The sequence below is a fragment of the Leishmania mexicana genome, chromosome 31 (genome assembly GCF_000234665.1).
Source record: "Leishmania mexicana MHOM/GT/2001/U1103 complete genome, chromosome 31".
Classification (NCBI taxonomy): Eukaryota; Euglenozoa; class Kinetoplastea; order Trypanosomatida; family Trypanosomatidae; genus Leishmania; species Leishmania mexicana.
This window is the reverse complement of record NC_018335.1, coordinates 936,127-954,015: the sequence shown is the minus strand read 5'-3', so window position 1 is coordinate 954,015 and position 17,889 is coordinate 936,127. Positions and strand designations below refer to the sequence as shown.

Sequence of the window (17,889 nt, the reverse complement as noted above, 5' to 3'; positions counted from 1 at the left end):
TTCCCGCACATGCGCATCCGTGATGACCTGCAGTGACGAGCCTCTCGCTTCAGGAATCCCTCCTCCTCCCTCGAAAAAAAAGAAATCGACTGTGCTGGTGGTGGTGAGATGACAGGGATGGTATGAAGGGTGAGGCACAGCTGTGCCCTTCTCCCATGTCTCCCTTTCTTTGTGCCTGCTGCCACACAGACACATACACACACGCGCACATAGATGTGCACAAGCGTCAACTCTTCCCCTCGCTCCTCTCCTCTCTTGGAATTCGCACATGCCACGCCCACCGACTCGCGCTCTGGGACCCACGCTTCTCTCGCTGTAACACACTGTCTCTGTGCACTGTTCTTGTGCCAGATAGCGAACACTCGAGGCGGGCCGTACACAAGGATGGTGCTCGCTGGGCCATTACTGCATCGCCCACAGATGCGTGCCCTTGCGTCGCCCATGCACTTTAGTAGCACCTCACTTCGGTGGACGAAGGGGACGTCGTCGCTCACGTGCGGCTGGACGGGCTTGCATGCGGCTTCTTCCTCCGCGTGGGCGAGTACCAGCAGCCGCTGTTGCTACCCAGTGACGCAGATGGTGTCGTGCCGCTGGCAATCCACCGGTGACGGGTACGGGTACATGACAGACGACTCCTCCGGGCTCCAGTCGGAACTTTCGCACGCGCTGGAGGGAGAGGGCAACCTGTCCATGGATGCGATGCTCTCTCAGTCTCTCGTAAAGGCGGACCTGCAGACGCCGAGTGCGCGCATTCAGCTGAGGAAGATCGAGCGGCCTCCGGGCCGATTCGATCTTCTAACCAATTCGCTGGTGTACAGCTGGCAGACAACAGCAGCGCAGGCGCGCAAGGTCACCGGGCCGATGCGGGAGTGGGCCTCGGAGCTCAAGTACCGCACCGGCGTCCACCTAGAGGTCGAGCCCACCAACCCGACGCGGCTCGGCGTGCCGGAGGAGGAGGGCGGCTACGCGGCAGCGGACGATGTGGAGCTGACGGTGTACCTCTTCGGCAGCGAGCGTGGCATCTTCAACTGCCGGCAGCTCATGGAGACGGCGCTCGATCAGAACCCTGGCTATGTGCGGTTGGCCGTGTTCCGGCGGAAGCCGGGTAATGGTGTCAGCGCCGTCACTGCCGCGGCGCCGAGTCCACAGGACGACGTGGAGTGGTTGCTGCTGCGCCGCATCAATCGAGACCTGCGCCCGCCAGATATCCCGCCCATCTCACTAAAGACACCTGGAAAGTGGACACTGTTGTACGAGCATTACAAGGAGGCGGCGATTCGCACGTTGTGGGAAGAGACGGGCATCACGGTTGAGGCCGGGAACGTGTACCCTACTGCGGTGCTGTGCCAGGACAACCCGATCTACTACTGGCGTGTGCCGGTACACTACTTTCTGGCTGAGGTGCCCTACGACGTGCAGGTGCTTGGCCCACAAGTGGGTCTGAACACGTACATGCACCACTGGGACTCGTCGCTGCTGCGCCAGTCACCAGACCCCATCGATCGCGCGTGGGCTCAGCTGGCAGACCCGGAGACCGGCTGCGCGTGGATGAAACAGCCGATGATCGATGAGCTGCAGCGTCCACTGCGAGGGGAGAACTACATGGCAACCCGCTACACCCCGCCGCCGTACTCACAGCTGAACCATGTGCTGGGGTTTTCGGTGCCAGAAGAGGCGGCGGGTGAGGCAAGTGCGGCGGACTCGGCTCCGTCTGCTGCCACAACCGCTGAAGGAGAGAAGGCGCAAGGCGATGTGACAGGCGATAATGCTGCCGCTCCCTCTGCTGATGCCGATGCATCCTCGTCGAATGACAAGCCAAGCTCTTAGTCGTGTCCAAGTCTGTCTTGGCGCATGAGGTGGGAGGGGGGAGGGGGGCGGATCGTCGCTTGATGTTGGGCCTCGCCTCTTCCTTCGCTGCTCCCGCGGCGTCGGAGCGCCTGTACTCCCCCTTTTCTGTATTCTGTGTGTGTGTGTGCGCTCTAAGATGACGCCGCCTGATTCTTCAAGTACACAGCGCTTCATGAAGGCAAGTGGTGCAAGAAAAGCCGGAGGAGGAGAAGGGTGGGCACGTTAGTAGTTGAATATCGTGGGCTAGGTCGCGGAGAGTTAGGCGCTGAAGTGGGACCGAGGTCAGAGCACGGCGTGCTCACCTCCTTGCTCGCGCATCTACCTTGATGCGTCTCCCAGCCTCCAATACACAGACGCACAACACTACTATTCCTCTCTCTAGGGTGGCCAGGTCGTCTTTAAGCAAGCGGCCGTGCAGGATCTGCCTCAGTGGTTGCTCCAGCATCGCCACTGTCAGTCTTAGCCTCGACGCCGGGCCTTGCCTCTTCTTCCTCATCTTGTCTTCCTCTCCCGCGTACTAGTACCGCTTGGAGCAGACGGCACGGGCCCCATGCTTTATATATATATTATCTATCAGGCACGTGCTAGCCACTGCTACCCTCTCGCCTTCTCCTGCCTCCTTCTCCCTGCCCCTTTTACTGTATGCGCGTGACTCCATCCTTCCCTGCCCACATCGGCTGTGCTGCCGCGGACATCAATCTTCGCGAACTGCGCCCCATCCGCGCGTTCGCGTGTCCGCGTGCACCAGCTTTGTGGACGGCATCCTTGTGAATGCGCAGGGCTAAATAAGGCCGCTGTACACCGCCGACGCACCCGACACTCGTGGAGCGGTACCGCCCCCGTCACGTTTCTTTCGTTCCCTTTTTGGCGCACCGTTGCGTGTGTGTCACGTGTCGCTGCTTCTCCTATGCCCCCATTGCGTGGGACCGGCCGTGGCCGTAATAGGACGGGAACTGTCCCCACCGTCCACATCAAATGCGGCCTCAAGGCGAAGAGCAGCGCGAAGCCACGCACGTTTGATGAGTACTACGGCGAAATCTACGGTGAGCGTTGGCCCACCCTTCGCGCTGCCATGATAGAGGCGCCGCGCAAGGTGGCGCTGTGGAACCGCTTCTCCCAGGTCCCCTTCGAGGAGGCGACGCGAGGGTTGTCACGAGTGGAGCCCAACTCCCTCATCCAAGCTTTTCAACCCATCCAGAAGACCAACTCAACAGAAGCCCCCGGCACGACGGATCGTGGCATCAGCGACGACGACGAAGCGAAGCCGCAGGAGAAGGTCGTTGCCGCAGCGGCTGGCGAGCTGCTACACCCGAACGGCGTAATCGACAAACCCCCCATCGATGCCTTTGGCATCAAGGCGTACTACCTGCTCGACTACGCCTCGGCGCACGTAGTGGAGCAGCTGCAGGTCGGCGCATTTGACACGGTGCTGGACATGTGCGCCGCCCCTGGCGGAAAGTCCATCGCCGTTGCGCAGTTTCTCTCACCTGACGGAGCGCTCACGTGCAATGAGACCCGCGCCGACCGTTGCGCACGGCTTCGGCGGAATTTACAGGAACACGTGCCCGTGAACTACGTGCCGTGGCGAACGACGCAGCGCGATGCGCAGACATGGTACGACCCAGGGGCCTTCTCGCGCGTTCTCGTCGACGCCCCGTGCTCCTCGGAGCGGCACCTGCTTCAGCAGTCAGGCGGCTCGCCTCTGTCTTTGCGAGAGTGGTCTGAGGAGACGACAGCTCAGCTCGCCGCTCTTCAGCGGATGCTGCTGCAGCGCGCCATCGAAACGTGCCGCGTTGGCGGCCGCATCGTTTACAGCACGTGCTCTATCTCACCTTTGGAGAACGATGGGGTTGTGGGTGAGGTACTGCAGCGCACCAGGTGCGAGGTCAAGGTAATCAAGACGTCGTCCGCCACTGCTGCTGCCCCTGTTGCCCCGCCGAAGACCGCAACCGACGCCAGCGAATCGGATGCGTCTGGTGCAGAGGCGTGTGGCTTGCACACGCCAACTGTGCTCGGCGAGGCGACGGCGTACGGCCGCCTACTGTTGCCCGACGCTTGCCATGGCTGGGGCCCAATGTTTTTCTGTGTGCTGGAGAAGACCGCCGAGCACAAAGACGTGTCCTCCTCGTCTGCGGATGACGATGACTAGAACACCCACTAAACAAGCGCATTCAGCGCAAAGGAGGTGCGCACGTGTGCACGGCGCTTCGCCTTTACCTTGCCTCCCCCCTCCCTCCCCCTTCGATCCACACGGAAGTGCGGACGAACAGCGATGATGGCAGGGCGGTGGCGTCTTTTTCGACTCCCTCTCTCCTTGTTAACGATTAACACGCGCAAGGCGCGACATGATAAGAGCCGAAGACAAAAGGATAAGCGTCCAGATGAGGAGGCAGGGGAGATGCCTTGCCCCCCCCCCTCCGCACACACACACACACATACACACTCTTCTCACAACACATCCGCACCGGCAACTGTGCTCCTGCTCACATGCTGGTAGTCCACTGCCTGCACGTCCCATGTGTTCTTCGCCATCCATGCGCGGTGGGACCTTCTGGAAGCCACGGCGGCGAAGGGGTGACGAACATGCCGGACCGAATTTCTCTTGCCGAGGTGACTCGTACCTTTTTCGTCTCTCTCATCCCTCTGCTCTCCCTTGCCCTCGCTCAGGCGCTGCGACACTGCAGGCTCAAACAGTCGCGCGCGCACACACACACAAAGAAAAAAAACATGAACACGGCTTATCATGCAAGCGTTGCCACATCACCCCTTGCGGCCGCCGCTTCTTCCTGGACACTTCGCTGTGGTCGTCAATCGGCGCTGTGTTGCGTTGGCGCAAGGACGGCGAGCTCGGGCGTGCCCTTCTGCCGTGTTCTCGAGCCTCCTCCTCGAAGCTGCCGAATCCCTGGTTGGGGGAGTCTGTCGTCTGCAGTGCGAGGCTTTTCCTCCGCCACGCCTTCCTATTCGCCTGTTTTCGACGTCTTTTGCAAGCGGCAGACATCGCACACAGCATCATCAACAATTGCCGGTGCTTCATCACCATCTCGGAGCAGCTCCGGCAGTTTTCCTGCTAACCATCATCGCCATCACCATGCTTCGTATGAGCGCCGACGCTCTTGCATGCCCCAGGACACCAACGCCTCCGCTTCAACGGGGCCATACGCGTTTCCTGTGGGACGCGCTTTGCGCTACGTGCAGCTGGGCCGGCGCTATCATGACCAGACCGAGGGTCAGACGAATTTGCACGAGTGGCTTGCAGAGATACCCTTCTCGCCTTCTGCGGAGGCAGTGGGGCAGCTCTTGGGCAACGGGGGCGCCAATGTAGGGGGCTGCTCTACCTCGAAGACGGATGCGCACGGACCGGAACTCATTGCGGAGGTGTCAAGCTTTGCGAAGTACCACGCTCATCACGCCCTGATCGAGTTCAAGGAGCTGCGCCGCCGGATCGCAGAGACGGAGCCGTGTGTGCTGGTAGGGCGAGGCGGCTCGCGGCGATCAGCACACTCTTCCTCACCGCCGAACCGCTACGAGCACGGTGCAGACCGCAACACCGGAGAGCCCTCGGCCTCGTCTTCTTCGTCGCCGTTTCCCCCATCGTCCCTGTCTCCACATCCGCTTCCGGCCCACCTCACTGCGGCGCTGACGCAGTCGCTCTTCAGTGTCACGGTGCTGCTGCACGTGAGCGGTCTTTTCGGCGTCGCGGACACCCACGTAGAGCGTCTGTTGGATGTGTGCTTCTCTGCCTCCATCTTCCTTGCGCAGGATTCAGCTGCAGCTGCGGCTGTGACGCGTCGGCAGCGAGGCAACCTCTCCGCATCATCTAGTTCCTCTCAGGCTCCTCGACGGAATGGCGCCATTGCCGCCGTTGTGGAGGCAGCGCCGAGGTCGCGGCATCTGCACTCGCTTCACTGGGCGATTGTGCACTTCGCAGCGGGGGTACAGCACTGGGGGCTGCTGGAGCACACTAGTCCGCTGCAAGATGTTGGCAGGACGCAGCGTCCATACGAGCGGCTGCTGCAGGTACACGCTGCCCTGCTTTGCGAGCAGACGCGCCGGTGCGTGGATCATGTGCTGTGGCATGAGCTTGTGCTACTCAAGGCGGGCCACCGCGCCGAGGCAGCGCGAGATGCCTGGTTTATGGGCCCCGAAGCGGCGGCGTACTCCGTGCTGTTTGGCGCGCCGTCAAACTCATCTGCCTCTTGCGGCAACGTCACGGACGCCGGCTCACTTGCGCATCGTGTGCCGCCTCGCTTGCAGCAGCGCCGCCTGCAGCTTCTGCCACTGCTGTGGCTCTCTCTTCTCTGTTCCCAGCTGCAGAAAAGACAGACACCAACGGTGCAGACGCCGTCGACGTGCGCTGCACCACGCAGCTCGCCCCCTCCACCAGACGACGCGGAGGTGACCTGGGCCTCAGCACGCCACGCGTTCGCCGCCCTCTTGCCGCTCTTCTCGAAGGATGCGCGGCTGGACGTGACGGCGTGGGCGGCGCTGCATCTTCTCTTCCTTCCACACAGAAGGGCGCGTCTCTCAAGTGCGAAGGGCACGGAGGCGGTGCTGACGCAGGCGTGCACCATCTCTGCTGCAGCCGCAGACACGAACGCAACGTTGCCGGAGTTGTGCGCGCTCCTGGCGCGTGTCGAGCGTGACGGCGCCATGCTAGAGCTCGGCCCGGCTCTTCCGGGACCGGCTAGCGCGCACGCGGAGTCGTCCGCATATTTTCACCTCGCCTCGTTCCTGCGTCGTTGGCTGGATGCTTTCGAGGTACCGCCATCTGCGCCCTCGTCACGCGGCACGGCTCACGTTGGACTGACAGGCAGCAGCACGCGCATCTGCGGTGGCGACAGTGCGCTGAACACACTGCAAACCCCAGTGCACACAGCGGGCCAGCTCTATCGTGCGCTGCTGAACATTCCGCTCTCAGTCCTCTTCCTCCCCTCACCCACGTCTTCTCCCGGTGATGTCCTTTTCTCCGCGTCTGCACTCGCCGAGTATGCCTCGACAGAGCCGTCGCCGAGGCAGCGGCTCTCCGTGACCTCAGAGGGAGTGCGTCTGCTCAACTGGTTGCTGCTGCGTGTACTGCTGCAGTGGCGCAGCGATCGCCGTGTTCGGAGGGTACCGCAAAGCAGTGGCGGCGCGTCAACACGGCCCATGTCGGAGAAGGTGCCCTCTGCAGGCGGCGTTGCGCCAATCGTGTCCGAGTGTTCTTGGTCCGCGTACACACCAGGGACCGACAGCACTGGTTCAGGAGGAGGCGGGGAAGCGACCGAAGCCGCTCAGGATGACCCTCCTCCCGGTGCGCTTCCAGCTTCCCGACCGGGCCTCCCCCAAGAGATGATCGTGTCCGCCGCGGAGAGCAGGCGGCAGTGGGAGCGGGAGCTCGTTTGCGTCCTCAACGCTACTCTTCACTTGGGGGCGCTGATAACAGCAGGCGCGGATGATGGCGTCTCACGTGATGGCAGCAGTGATCGTGGCACGGGGCTCATCCGTGCGTTCGTTACGCCAACAGCCCAGGCACTGGCCCGTGCTCTGGCAGAGCAGCTTGGTAGATCTCTTCTACCATGGCGACTGCTTCTTCTCCACTGCGAACATGTGTCGCTCACTGCGGCGGAGCTGCAACTCCTTGGCAAGCTGGATGCCACGCTGCGTCACGTGTTGCTCCTGTATTCCTCTCAACGTGTTCGCGCGAGCGACGCAGAAGTTGCCACCCCGCCAGCGGACGTGGGATCGCTGCCGATGGCCTATCGCGTGTCGATGAATGCGCTGATGCGCACAACCGCCTGATGGCATGCTTATGTGTACGATATCGGCATTTCAATGCTTTATTTTTCTACCGTTTTTCTATCCTTCCTGAGTGACGGAGGTGGAACGCCTCAGTTCACGGCATCAGCAGAGTCCAGCGCCCCCTCCCCCCACTTATCCCTGCCAAACGCCGAGCCCCACTTCTGGTGATGCTGGGGCCAGGCACCCACGGCGCAAGGGGGAGGGGAGGCCAGGGCGGTGCGTCGCTACCGAGATGCCGGCGACCAGGTCCTGGACGGCGCTGCGTCGGAGCACCCCCTGCGACGGCGAGCACGCTTGTGCCAACCATATGATTAGGCAGAGCGTCAGCGTGACTCGAGCGTGTATCCGACTCCCCGGCCCTCGCCCTGCCTGCTGGTGTGCGGGACGCATGCGCCACACCGAGGGGGGATGCACGGCGTGGCGACCGGCGCGATGAGCGCGGGTCGGGTGGGGTAGCGTTTGAGGCAGGGGCCGTGCGGCGATGGCACTGGGTCGGCGCACTGCTGTGACACGCGTGTCTAGAGCGCCGCTGCACCCCGCGCGAGGTGGACCTGTGACGGGGCGCGCGGGGGCTCCAGCTGAGTCTGGACTCCTCTGCTGTATGGCGTAGAGAAACGGACACGTTGAAACCCCCAAAAAAACGAAAACGAAGCGATAAACCCCCTTTTCTTGGATAGGCCGAGCGGTGAGCGGCCAGCCGTGCGTGCATGCGTGCGCGCGTGTGTGTAGGCGCGCACGTGGGGTCGCGGCCGTGTGTGTGTGTTTGTATGTGCGTATGTGCGTATATATTTTCTCGACCTCTTTTTTTGTTCGTTGCGCCTTTCACTTGATCCCTGCCCTTCTCTCCTCCCCTCCGTCACTCGTCGCCGGCCACGCGAACGCCCCCACGGCGGCCACCGCTTAATTGGGCGGTTTACATTCGTCCTTGAACGCCCCACTCCTTCCCCTTCCCCTTCCCTTTTCGCAGAAAGCAGGAGAGAGGGGAGGTGGAACGGCGTCGACAGCAGCCACTACCAACGAAAAGACATAGTTGAGAGCGAAGTCGTGCGTGTGAGCCCTATGCGCGGGGGAGACGGACAAGGTATTTACGTTTCTAGTGCGCGCGTAGAAGTGAGGAGGCCGTCACCTGCGCGCATCTGCACGGCAGGGCGCAGAGAGGGGACAGGGCATTGAGGGCTTTCTGCCACCACTCGGTGGTGGTCGTGATGCGTAGCGCTTTTCCTCACCTTTCTCGTCTGCGTACCCCTTGCGAAGGTTGTTTGCCCAACATCGGCACCTCTGCCTTTGCGTGTAGGGAGCGTGCAAAGGCACGGTGGGCGGTGTCTCCAAGGCCGGGATGCAGTATAGTTCGTCTTATCCACTCGATGGAACGCCAAACGCCCCACCGAAGGATGTTGCAGATGGCTGCTACGCCTTCTCACCGTCCTGTGGAACGGCCTCCTCTTATGTCTCTGTGATGGACCGTATGTATGAGTTTGAATGCCATGTGCCTACCAAAAGCAGCAGCACTCCCCTGCGGCCCGCTGCAGAGCCGGTGAACCGCACGGCAGACACCCACGCCACGACTGGCGCTTCCTACACCGGTGCTGCTCGCCCGCCGCTCCCGGCGCAAGGCGCCCAGCGACGACCAAACAGCTCAAGCGCCGACCGGAACAGTCTTGCCGTGCAAAACTTTAGAGCGTACGGGAACACGGACGATGTCGTGGCCGGCCCGGCCACCACTCCTGTCAGCAACAGCGACGTGGCTTTACCTTTCAATAAGCACGACAGGGCCTACACCTGCTGGATTCAAGGTAGCCCTATCTCATCCATCAATGCAGGGGACACACCTGTGCATCACCACGCCGTGGCGGTGGGGGAAGAGCGTCCTCGTCACCCCAGCGAGAGCGTAGGCGGGTTTCGGCCCGCTGTCGACAGCGGCGGCACGAAAGAGACTTGGCGGCTGCCGCCTTCGTCGACTTCCCCCTCGACGACCGTCGTGCCGACGCGCCACAACGATGTTGCCGAGCTACGCTCGCATCTGAATGACCTGTTGCGGCAACAAGCTTTAGCTGGCGCGTGCAGCGGCCCTGCACAGTACGACGGTACTGTTTCCGAGAGCGACAGTATCGGAGACCGAGGTAGTGCCCCGCCTCCGTCGTCCTCGCTGCGCGGCTCGGGCTCCGGCGCTAGGGTGCAGCATACCGCGTTTTACCCGGGTCAGCCGCTGGCGCGCACAGCGCATCTTCAGTCACGCACGTCGCAGAGCCTTGAGCGACCGTCGTCAGAGGTACCGTCTTCGCAGCCCGGGCGTCGGATGCCATCCTTCTCGACACCGCCGCTGGAGCCAGATGCCGCCTCTACGCTTGACAGGGCGAGTGAGTCGTTTGTACGCAGCATGCCAGCGCACCAGCAGCTGCCGCATCCGTCCCTCACGCGCGCCTCTGAAGGTGTCTCTCATGTAGCCAGCACTGGCCACAGCAGTCGCGTGAGCCAGGATGTGCGTCAGGCACGTGCTCAGCATGCCTTCGACGCCCAGGCAAGCGAGCTCGAGCAACAGCTGGATGGGCAGCTGGAGCTTGTTTTCACGCTAATGCGGCGGATCATGGTTCTAGACGCGCATCTAGCCGCGAGGTCGACAGCTGGCACGAGCACCACCCTGGCGAGCAGCGGCGCAGACACAGAAGACTATCGCGAGCTTCTGGTTGGGCAACTCGAGGAGGTCGAGGACGTGACGGTCTCTACAGCTCTGCACTTTGTCGAGCTTGCCAACCGCCACGCGCTGGAGTGGATGAATCACGGGCAGTATTCGGCTGCCCTGCAGCTCCTGCAGCGGGCGGACAGGCTGCTGCGCAAGGATACCGGTCGAGTATTCCGCTATCTGCCAGATCCTCTAGAGCTTGAGGCCCCCTCGACCAGCGACGCGGCGGGAGGATGTAATGGCCTTCGCGATGGCCGTGACACAACCTCGCTGCAGCGGCCGGCCGCCGCGTCGGCACAGGCCAGGAGTCACGACCGTAAGTGCCCAGCAATGCTCACGTCCAGCGACAGCGGTGCCAGTATCAACCACATCAGCAGTGACAGCGTGTGCAGCATCAGCGTCCCCTTTTTCTCCCCGTCGCAGGAACCGCGGCGGCTCAAGGCCGTGGCCGCTGTGGCGCACAACCTCGGCGTCTATCACTTCAAGCTGGGGGAGTACAAGCTGGCAAGCGCACTCTTCGCCCGGTCGGCGGCCCTGGAGGAAGAGCTTCAGGCACCTGGAATCGGCATCACATATTTTAACATGGCGCAGGCACAGGACGGCCTTGGACAGCTGACCGAAGCGCTGCGATACGCCGAGCTGGCGGAGGAGGCGGTGGAGCGGCAAGTGTTCCAGGCGAAGGATAAAACAACGCGGATGCGGCGGCGGCTGACACAGGGACGCGCGTTCCAAGCAAGGGACTTTCCAGATGGCGCGTGTGCTGCGAGCAGGGGTGGGGAGGACAACCACGACGGGGACACCGCGGCTGTAAACGCATCAACAGGCGGCCACCGGTACAGCGATGCGGCGGCCACCATCGATGGAGAGGAGGAAAAGGCGCTCATGCGCATGTGGCTACAGTGGCGGGAGAGCGTGTGCTTCTTGTCATACGTGAAGCAGTCACATGCGGGGTGGCTGGGTGGGATGGGCCTCTACAAGGAAGCTTACCAGCACTACCAGCAGGCGCATCGCTGGCTCCTCGCCATTCCTCATCTCGCCACGGAGGAGCAGCAGCGTGCACAGCTGTTGAAGCAGTACATGGCGACCATGAAGACACGCTGGCGGCGAGAGGAGATCGAGGAGGAGCTCTACAACCACCCGCTACGCACCTCCTCGGCCGCCAGCAGCGGGGCTGTGCCAGCAGTGTCGTACCCTTCGCACAATACCCGCGCCCCGAGCAAGCTCCGCGCGCGTGCGCACCAGCGTCCTCAGCTGTCTCCAGCGGCGTTGTCTGGAGCCGTGCCCATTGCCAAAGACTTCACATCCCCGCTGCAGAGTACTGTAGTGACATCAGTGTTGCCGCGCAATGTGGAGGTGGTCGGTAGGCGCCCGAGCGGCCCTTCTCGCGCGTTTTATCGTGAGAGCTTTCCTACCCCGAACGAGGCGCCATTTCTCTGGCCCTCCGCCAACGCTGTTGTGCAGCGAAATTCGATGAGTGCGCAGCTGCGTCGCCGCCCCAGCAGTGCAAACGCCGTGCTGCACTCCTTGTATGCCCCCCGCCGACCGTCTGCATCATCACTTCGACATCGACACAGCGCCACTGACCACGCCATCGCTTCTGCTGAGCAGGACCACACACCCCTGTCACATCCACCGCAGGAGCCGAGACAGCAGCAGCAGCAGCAGCAGCACGGCGGCAAGAGAGCATCTTGGGATCCATCAATGCGCGTGCCGATCCCGCCGCCAGGCCGACGCACTGAATACCGCACACCGGCTGGGCGCGCTGGGCCAGCCGCGCCTGGCCCATTACTGCGTCGCAGCTCTGCCTCCCTATTGCGAAGCAACGCAGGAGAGCTAGAGGTGTTCACGACTGCACATCTGACTCCTCGGGCATCCTCTACCCCCTACGATGCGCACACGCGTTTTGCCTCTCAGCATCATCCTTCACCGCCTCGCGAACCTGCCCCGGTGAGTAGCACATCGGCAGAGTCTTGTGTGGTGCGCGGCCTGATTTTCGAGGCTGTGCCAGAGACACCAAAGTCGCTACCACATCGTCATCACAGTGAGCTCGCCGTTCCTGATGCGCTTACCGTCGAGCGCGTGAAGGAGGTTGCCGCCGACCCACCAGGGCAGAGGCGCGAATCTGCTGCGACACCGAAGAAAGACAGTGTCGGTGATGGCGCTACGGACCTCGCCGCATGGGCTCCGCCAGCCGCGCGCCAGCTTCCCGACCTCACGCCGTCCCCTCGAATTCCCGGTGACTTGACGTGGTGCGTGACCGTGTTGCAGGCCTTTCTGCGTCCTCGCTGCCACCACCGGACCTTGTCGGGCACAGAGGGGGAGAGGGACCGCGGCAAGCACGCAGATAGGGGCAGAAATACCATAGAATCGCCTCAAAGGTCGTGCCCGGCAGAGGCGTCGACTGTGAAGTCGGAGTCGCCCAGCCGCGCCGCTGACGTGGAGAAGGCAACGATACTGGACGGCGACGGCACGTCGCGTGACGCGCAGTCGCTCTCGCTCTCATCGAAATCGGTGGGTGCACTAACGGTGCGGCGGGCGGAGCTCCAAGCTTCGCAGCCGTGCAGCGCGGGTGTCTACGGCGCTCTCGTGTCGGGTACTACTGTAGGCAGGGCGCCGGGTAGTAAGTCGGCAACTCAGCCGTCCTTGTCTGCATCATCATCCTCTTGCGCGGCTGTGAGGCGCACAGCTTGTGTAGAAAGCGGTGGCTTACACGCAGAGGCAGCGGTGACAAGCAACGAGGACATTAATGCGAGTGCGCGTCATGATGGCGCGGACGTCTGTGTAGATCTGGCAGCGGCAGAGCGTGAGTGGCCAAGCAGCCCTGCTAGGGACGATGCCTCTGCGGGTCAGCACGCAGGCATGGGCAGCCTGGGCGTCGGGTACGGCGGACACGTGGCGGTAGAGGCGGTTATGAAGCGGAGAAGGTCAGTGATACCCTACGAGAGCGACGACGGGGAGGCTTCCGGCCCCACGAGCCCTGACCGTTTTTACAGCAAGGGTTTCCATGATGCCGGCAACAGTGCTGGGGCTGCTGCCCCAACCGCCAAGCGCGTGTATGTGGTTACGTCCGATTCTGGTGCAACGACGACAGCTGCGTCAGCGCCTTTTCCGGTCCACCACGAGAAAAACGATGGAGAGAAGGATTTCCTCCACGAGCCGAGTCTGGGCGGCGACGAGGTGATGCTCAAACTCGAATCGCTCGACTCGGAACGGCGGAGCTGCATGCCGGTGTCGGCAGACGCCTTGGTAGGTAGGGAAGGGGATCGCTGCTGTGGTGATGCGTCAGCGAGCACATCGAAGACGAGCGCTCATGATATCTCGGGGAAGGGTGAGAGCGACGCGGTGGCGACGGTGGCTGAGGAGCGTGAGGATGCACCAGGCAACGCTCCAGTGCTGGAGACATGCGCCTCGGTGTCCAAGGAGGCGAAGGCCAACAGCCTCAGTGCACTGCAGCGGCTAAATACGGGTGATCAGAAAATCACTGTGGAGGCATCCCCGGCGATGCATGCTCACGAGAAAGATCAGCATCTCGTGTGCGAAGCGGAGGGGAGAGGTACAGCGGCGCAGAGAACCGCGTCACCTTTTCGGGCATCTGTCGATGGGGTTCTCCGAGCAGAGCAAGCGGAACTCGCCTGTGCTGCGGTGGCAGTGGCTGGCTCGCTTTCAGCGCATCAGTTGGCGATACTCAACAAAGTTGCGAGCTCAGTTGCCACCGTCGCGGAGGCCTTCGCGTCTGCTGCAGACGACTACGGGGACGTGCCGAAGCCGTCTTTCCTGTCGCCGACTTCGTCAGCTGCGTGCCGAGGTACGCGGGCACCGTTTCAGTCATCACGGGACCCAGGAGTGAGAGAGGGGGAGCTGAAAGCCGTGTCTGCCTCTGCGGCGCTGTCGCACTCGTCGCACTCACCTGTGTCGCAAGCACCGCAGGAGACAAGCCGGAACGTAGACCAGGTGGACGGCTCATGCAGTGCCGGGCTCGGCGCGGCTGGCGAGGAGGAGGCCAGTAACGTTTGCACAGCCGCACACGCGATACTCTCAGACAGAAGCCGCGAGGACGACTTGGGTGACAGAACAGCGGTCCAAAAGACCGCCCTTTCGGATTCGCCAACTCCGCCCTTTACTTCCTCTGTGTGTGCAGAGAACGTTTGCCCGAGCAGCCTGGAGGACACTGCTCTGCCTGGCGGGTCATCGATGCGTGCATCCATCTCGGCCACCGCCGTTCGGTTTACTGCATGCGGACACGAAGCACCGAAAAGGATGAGCAGCAGCGCTTCGGTGTGCCCGGTCGATCTTGAGGTCGAAGGCGACAACGGGCCAGCGAGTGAGGCGCTGCGCCAGGAGACGGAGGAGGCGGGGGGTAGCGCCTTGCACAAGGGCAGCTCGGCGGCGCCTGGGGCAAGCGCCGCCTCCGCGGGACGAGCTGCTTCCAGCAGCCGCGAAGCAGTGTCATGGACAGAGGTGAAAGGTGCCACGAATGCTCTTGCCGTTACCGTAGCTACCCCAAGTGCGGAGACTGAAGAGCAGCTGACAACTCCTGCGGATAAAGACGGCCACCCCCATGAGCAGAGCCGCGCCGCGACTTTGTTCTCGTCGCCATCGAGGATGAGGGAATCCTGTCGCGGTGATTCTTCCATGACGACGAGTGCGGCGAGACCACCACACAACGAAGTTGCAGACCTCCCATTGTCCGAAGACCCTGCCAGCGGTAAGGTGACAGCAGAGGAGCAAAGTGCAGAGGTGAGCGCGGCGATAAAGGAAGGTCGATCTCCAGAAGAGGTCGTGATGGCCCCGCCGCCTCGACGTAGTCGCGTGTTCGTCTTCGCACCGCACAAGCTAGCAGCATCCGCGTCGATGGAGCTGAGGAACGTCGACTTCAGTTTCCGCAGTGGTGACGCTGGGGAGCAACTTCGATCCCCTACGCGGATGCCGAAGCAGCCCGCGGCAACTCTCGATACGGAGACGGTAGAGGATGGGGCGGCAAAGCCGGTGCTGTTGCGCCTGGCGGGTGGCAGCCGCACCTCCGGCTCTTCCAACGATTCGCTCTGCTTCAACGAGGGGTACTGCTGCCCAGCGCCAATGATGGCGTATGCGACGACCGAGGATGAGACCTTGGGCCGCCGCACTACGTCCATCAGCTCCACCACGACCCGGATCACGCAACTCCGGGGGAGCTCCTCGAGAAGCATCCACGACGGCAACGACCTCCGACCAGGCGACGGCGAATCGCCGGGGAACAATGAGCGGCGTCTGCTGGTGAAACCGGAGGCAGTCGAGCTGGTGAAGACGACAGCGCCGGTGTCGGCGACGGCCCCGTCCCCGGCGATAATGCAAGACGGATTACCGATGCCTTCCGCATCGGTGGATGTCGCGGTGCCCAGCGAGGCGCCGGTGATGGTAAAAGAGGACATTGCGCAGGTGGAGGAAAAGGACGTGAAGCAGCTGCAAAGGGCACGGCAGGATCTCTTTTCCACTCACGAAATCGATATCATGAAGAACATGGACACCTCGCCTCCGTGCACGACGAGCGCACCCAATACACCGGAGCTTCTGGACTCTTCCAAGCTTACGTGCTCGTCACCGGTTTTTGCCCCGATAGCAGCGTCGGCGGCTGTGGCACCAGTCGAAGCGCCCAGAGGACCAGGAAGCGCCGTGGAGCTTGAGATGAAACTGTCGACTGCTGTACCCCCTTCTATATCTCTTCGACCAGAGTCGCCGGTGCCACTTCCAAAGCCTGGGGAAAGATCTGCGGGTCTGTTGTCACCACGGAATTGCCCTCTGGACCGCGAAGGTGACCTGCTCGGCCGTGTACACGGAGGTGACGCCGACGAGGCGACGCCTCCCGGCATGGGAGATGTCCTTGCGACCACGGAGGGAGAGACGGCGCTCGAAGTCGGCGCTAACCATCCTGTCAATGGGGTGAAGGATGGCGTGGCGGGTGCGCACGAGAAGGCGCGTCTCAAGAGTGAAGGCGCCCACGGCGCCGCTGTGGCCTCGTGCGAGGTCTCTGCAGGTCATCTTCTCCCACCTCATCTACCAGCGCCTGTTCACAAGCCACGGCCACAGCAACAGAGGCTCGGCACGAATGGGTCTACTTGGAGCGACGCGGAGACGGACGAGGCGCAGCGGCGGTATATCCGCGATCAAATCGTACAAGAGGAGGCGGCGGGAGTGATTCAACAAGCGTGGAGAGAGTGTGTAGCGGCACGGATGCGGCGCCGGCTGCACCTCCTATGGTAAGCCGCGGGGAAGGAAAGGAGGGGCACAAGCCAAGGCTTCGGCACTTGGGGGGGGGGCAGGGGTGCGGGCGAGAGCCTCCCCCGCTTCCCTCGAAGCGCAGATGCCGGTGATGGCAGTTCAAATCCCTACTCGCCTTCTCTTCATATGCAGTCTCCTCGCATATGAAACGCTTTGTAGTGCATCAGCGGCACCCATCTCCTTCGCCTATCCCTGAGCAGTCTTCTTTCAGGTTCAGGCCCCATTTCCATGGAGAGCGCACCCGGGCACACCTCACCACCTCCCCGACTCGTTGTCCCCCCCCCGAAATGCTTTTTTTTTCCTGCTCCCCTCTCCTCCTCTCCGTCAACCCACCGGGTCTCTCATGACTGTGCGCCCTCTGTGCAGTCACACTGCGACACGCGGGTGCGTCTTGCTCTTCTCTCTTCTTCTTTGTGTGTGTGTGTGTGTTTCCTTTTTCCTCTCTGCCTGAGATGGGTGACGGGGCCACCTTGCCCCTTCGGCAACTTCGCTCGCTGTCGCCCTCTCCGGCCTCCCCCCTCTCTCTCCCTCTCTTGTTGTTGTCTCGCCCTCTTCCCTTTTTAAGTTTTTGATCGTCTTGCCCTCCCCTCTGCTCTCCTCTCCCATTCTCCCGATAAGCACACAGCATACGTGCGCGTGTTTGCTTGCGCATGCGTGAGCTCCTCGCGCGGTGCAGGACTGAAACGGAGAGGCGTGTGTGTCTTGGGCGTTGACGGCGGCTGTTTCGGGTGCCGCACCAGACATCCCCTTCACCATCCTTCTCCCTCATGCGGTGTCTCTCTCTCCCTTCCTCCCTCCCTTCCCCCATCTGTGGCCCAACCCTCCCTTTTTTTCTCTGCACCTTGAGGCTCATAGGTTTGGTTCTTCCTCCTTCGCTGGCTCCCCCTCCCTTCCCTGTTTGTGTGTGTGTGCGTGTGTGTCATGCGCATTCTCCACGAGGCGGTTCCCTCCCTTCTTTGTTTGTGCTCGTTGCCCCCGTTGCTGCTGTTGTCTGGATGAGGTGCGTGTCTACTCCATCCTCCACGTACGCCCATCCGTGCGCTTCTGTGTGTGTGTGTCTGTCGGCGTGCTGGTGTTCCTTGTGTTTCTACTCGAGTCTTGTGTTGCCACCCCCCTCTTTTTCACCTCCCCTCTCTGTGCTCCCTCACCGTCCGTTAAGTTTTGCCCCGCCCCCCTCCCCTCCCTTCATCTCCCCCCATCTGCCCCCATCGCCAACTCCGCCTCTTTGTCCGCCTCCTTTTCTCCTTCCTCGCCCCACTGCCTCATAGAATATCGGCGAACCCAGAGCCACTCGCAAGCGTGGCATTGGGAGGAGGGGGTGTGGGGGA

The 17,889-nt window shown here is 62.3% G+C and overlaps 4 protein-coding genes across 4 annotated transcripts; all 4 read left to right on the top strand.

Moving 5' to 3' along the window:
* Window positions 1-576: 576 nt before the first annotated feature.
* LMXM_31_2440 (conserved hypothetical protein) lies at window positions 577-1,827 on the top strand (the record flags this gene model as incomplete). The annotated part of the gene is made up of 1 exon (XM_003878043.1): window positions 577-1,827. One exon carries the CDS (start codon window positions 577-579, stop codon window positions 1,825-1,827), a length of 1,251 nt encoding a protein of 416 aa, XP_003878092.1.
* Window positions 1,828-2,755: 928 nt separating this feature from the next.
* Window positions 2,756-3,997, top strand: LMXM_31_2430 (conserved hypothetical protein; the record flags this gene model as incomplete). Its single annotated transcript, XM_003878042.1, has 1 exon — window positions 2,756-3,997. The coding sequence occupies one exon, from the start codon at window positions 2,756-2,758 to the stop codon at window positions 3,995-3,997; it is 1,242 nt and encodes a 413-aa protein (XP_003878091.1).
* A 968-nt stretch (window positions 3,998-4,965) lies between these two features.
* LMXM_31_2420 (conserved hypothetical protein) lies at window positions 4,966-7,626 on the top strand (the record flags this gene model as incomplete). The annotated part of the gene is made up of 1 exon (XM_003878041.1): window positions 4,966-7,626. One exon carries the CDS (start codon window positions 4,966-4,968, stop codon window positions 7,624-7,626), a length of 2,661 nt encoding a protein of 886 aa, XP_003878090.1.
* Window positions 7,627-10,003: 2,377 nt separating this feature from the next.
* Window positions 10,004-16,543, top strand: LMXM_31_2410 (conserved hypothetical protein; the record flags this gene model as incomplete). Its single annotated transcript, XM_003878040.1, has 1 exon — window positions 10,004-16,543. The coding sequence occupies one exon, from the start codon at window positions 10,004-10,006 to the stop codon at window positions 16,541-16,543; it is 6,540 nt and encodes a 2,179-aa protein (XP_003878089.1).
* Window positions 16,544-17,889: the final 1,346 nt, after the last annotated feature.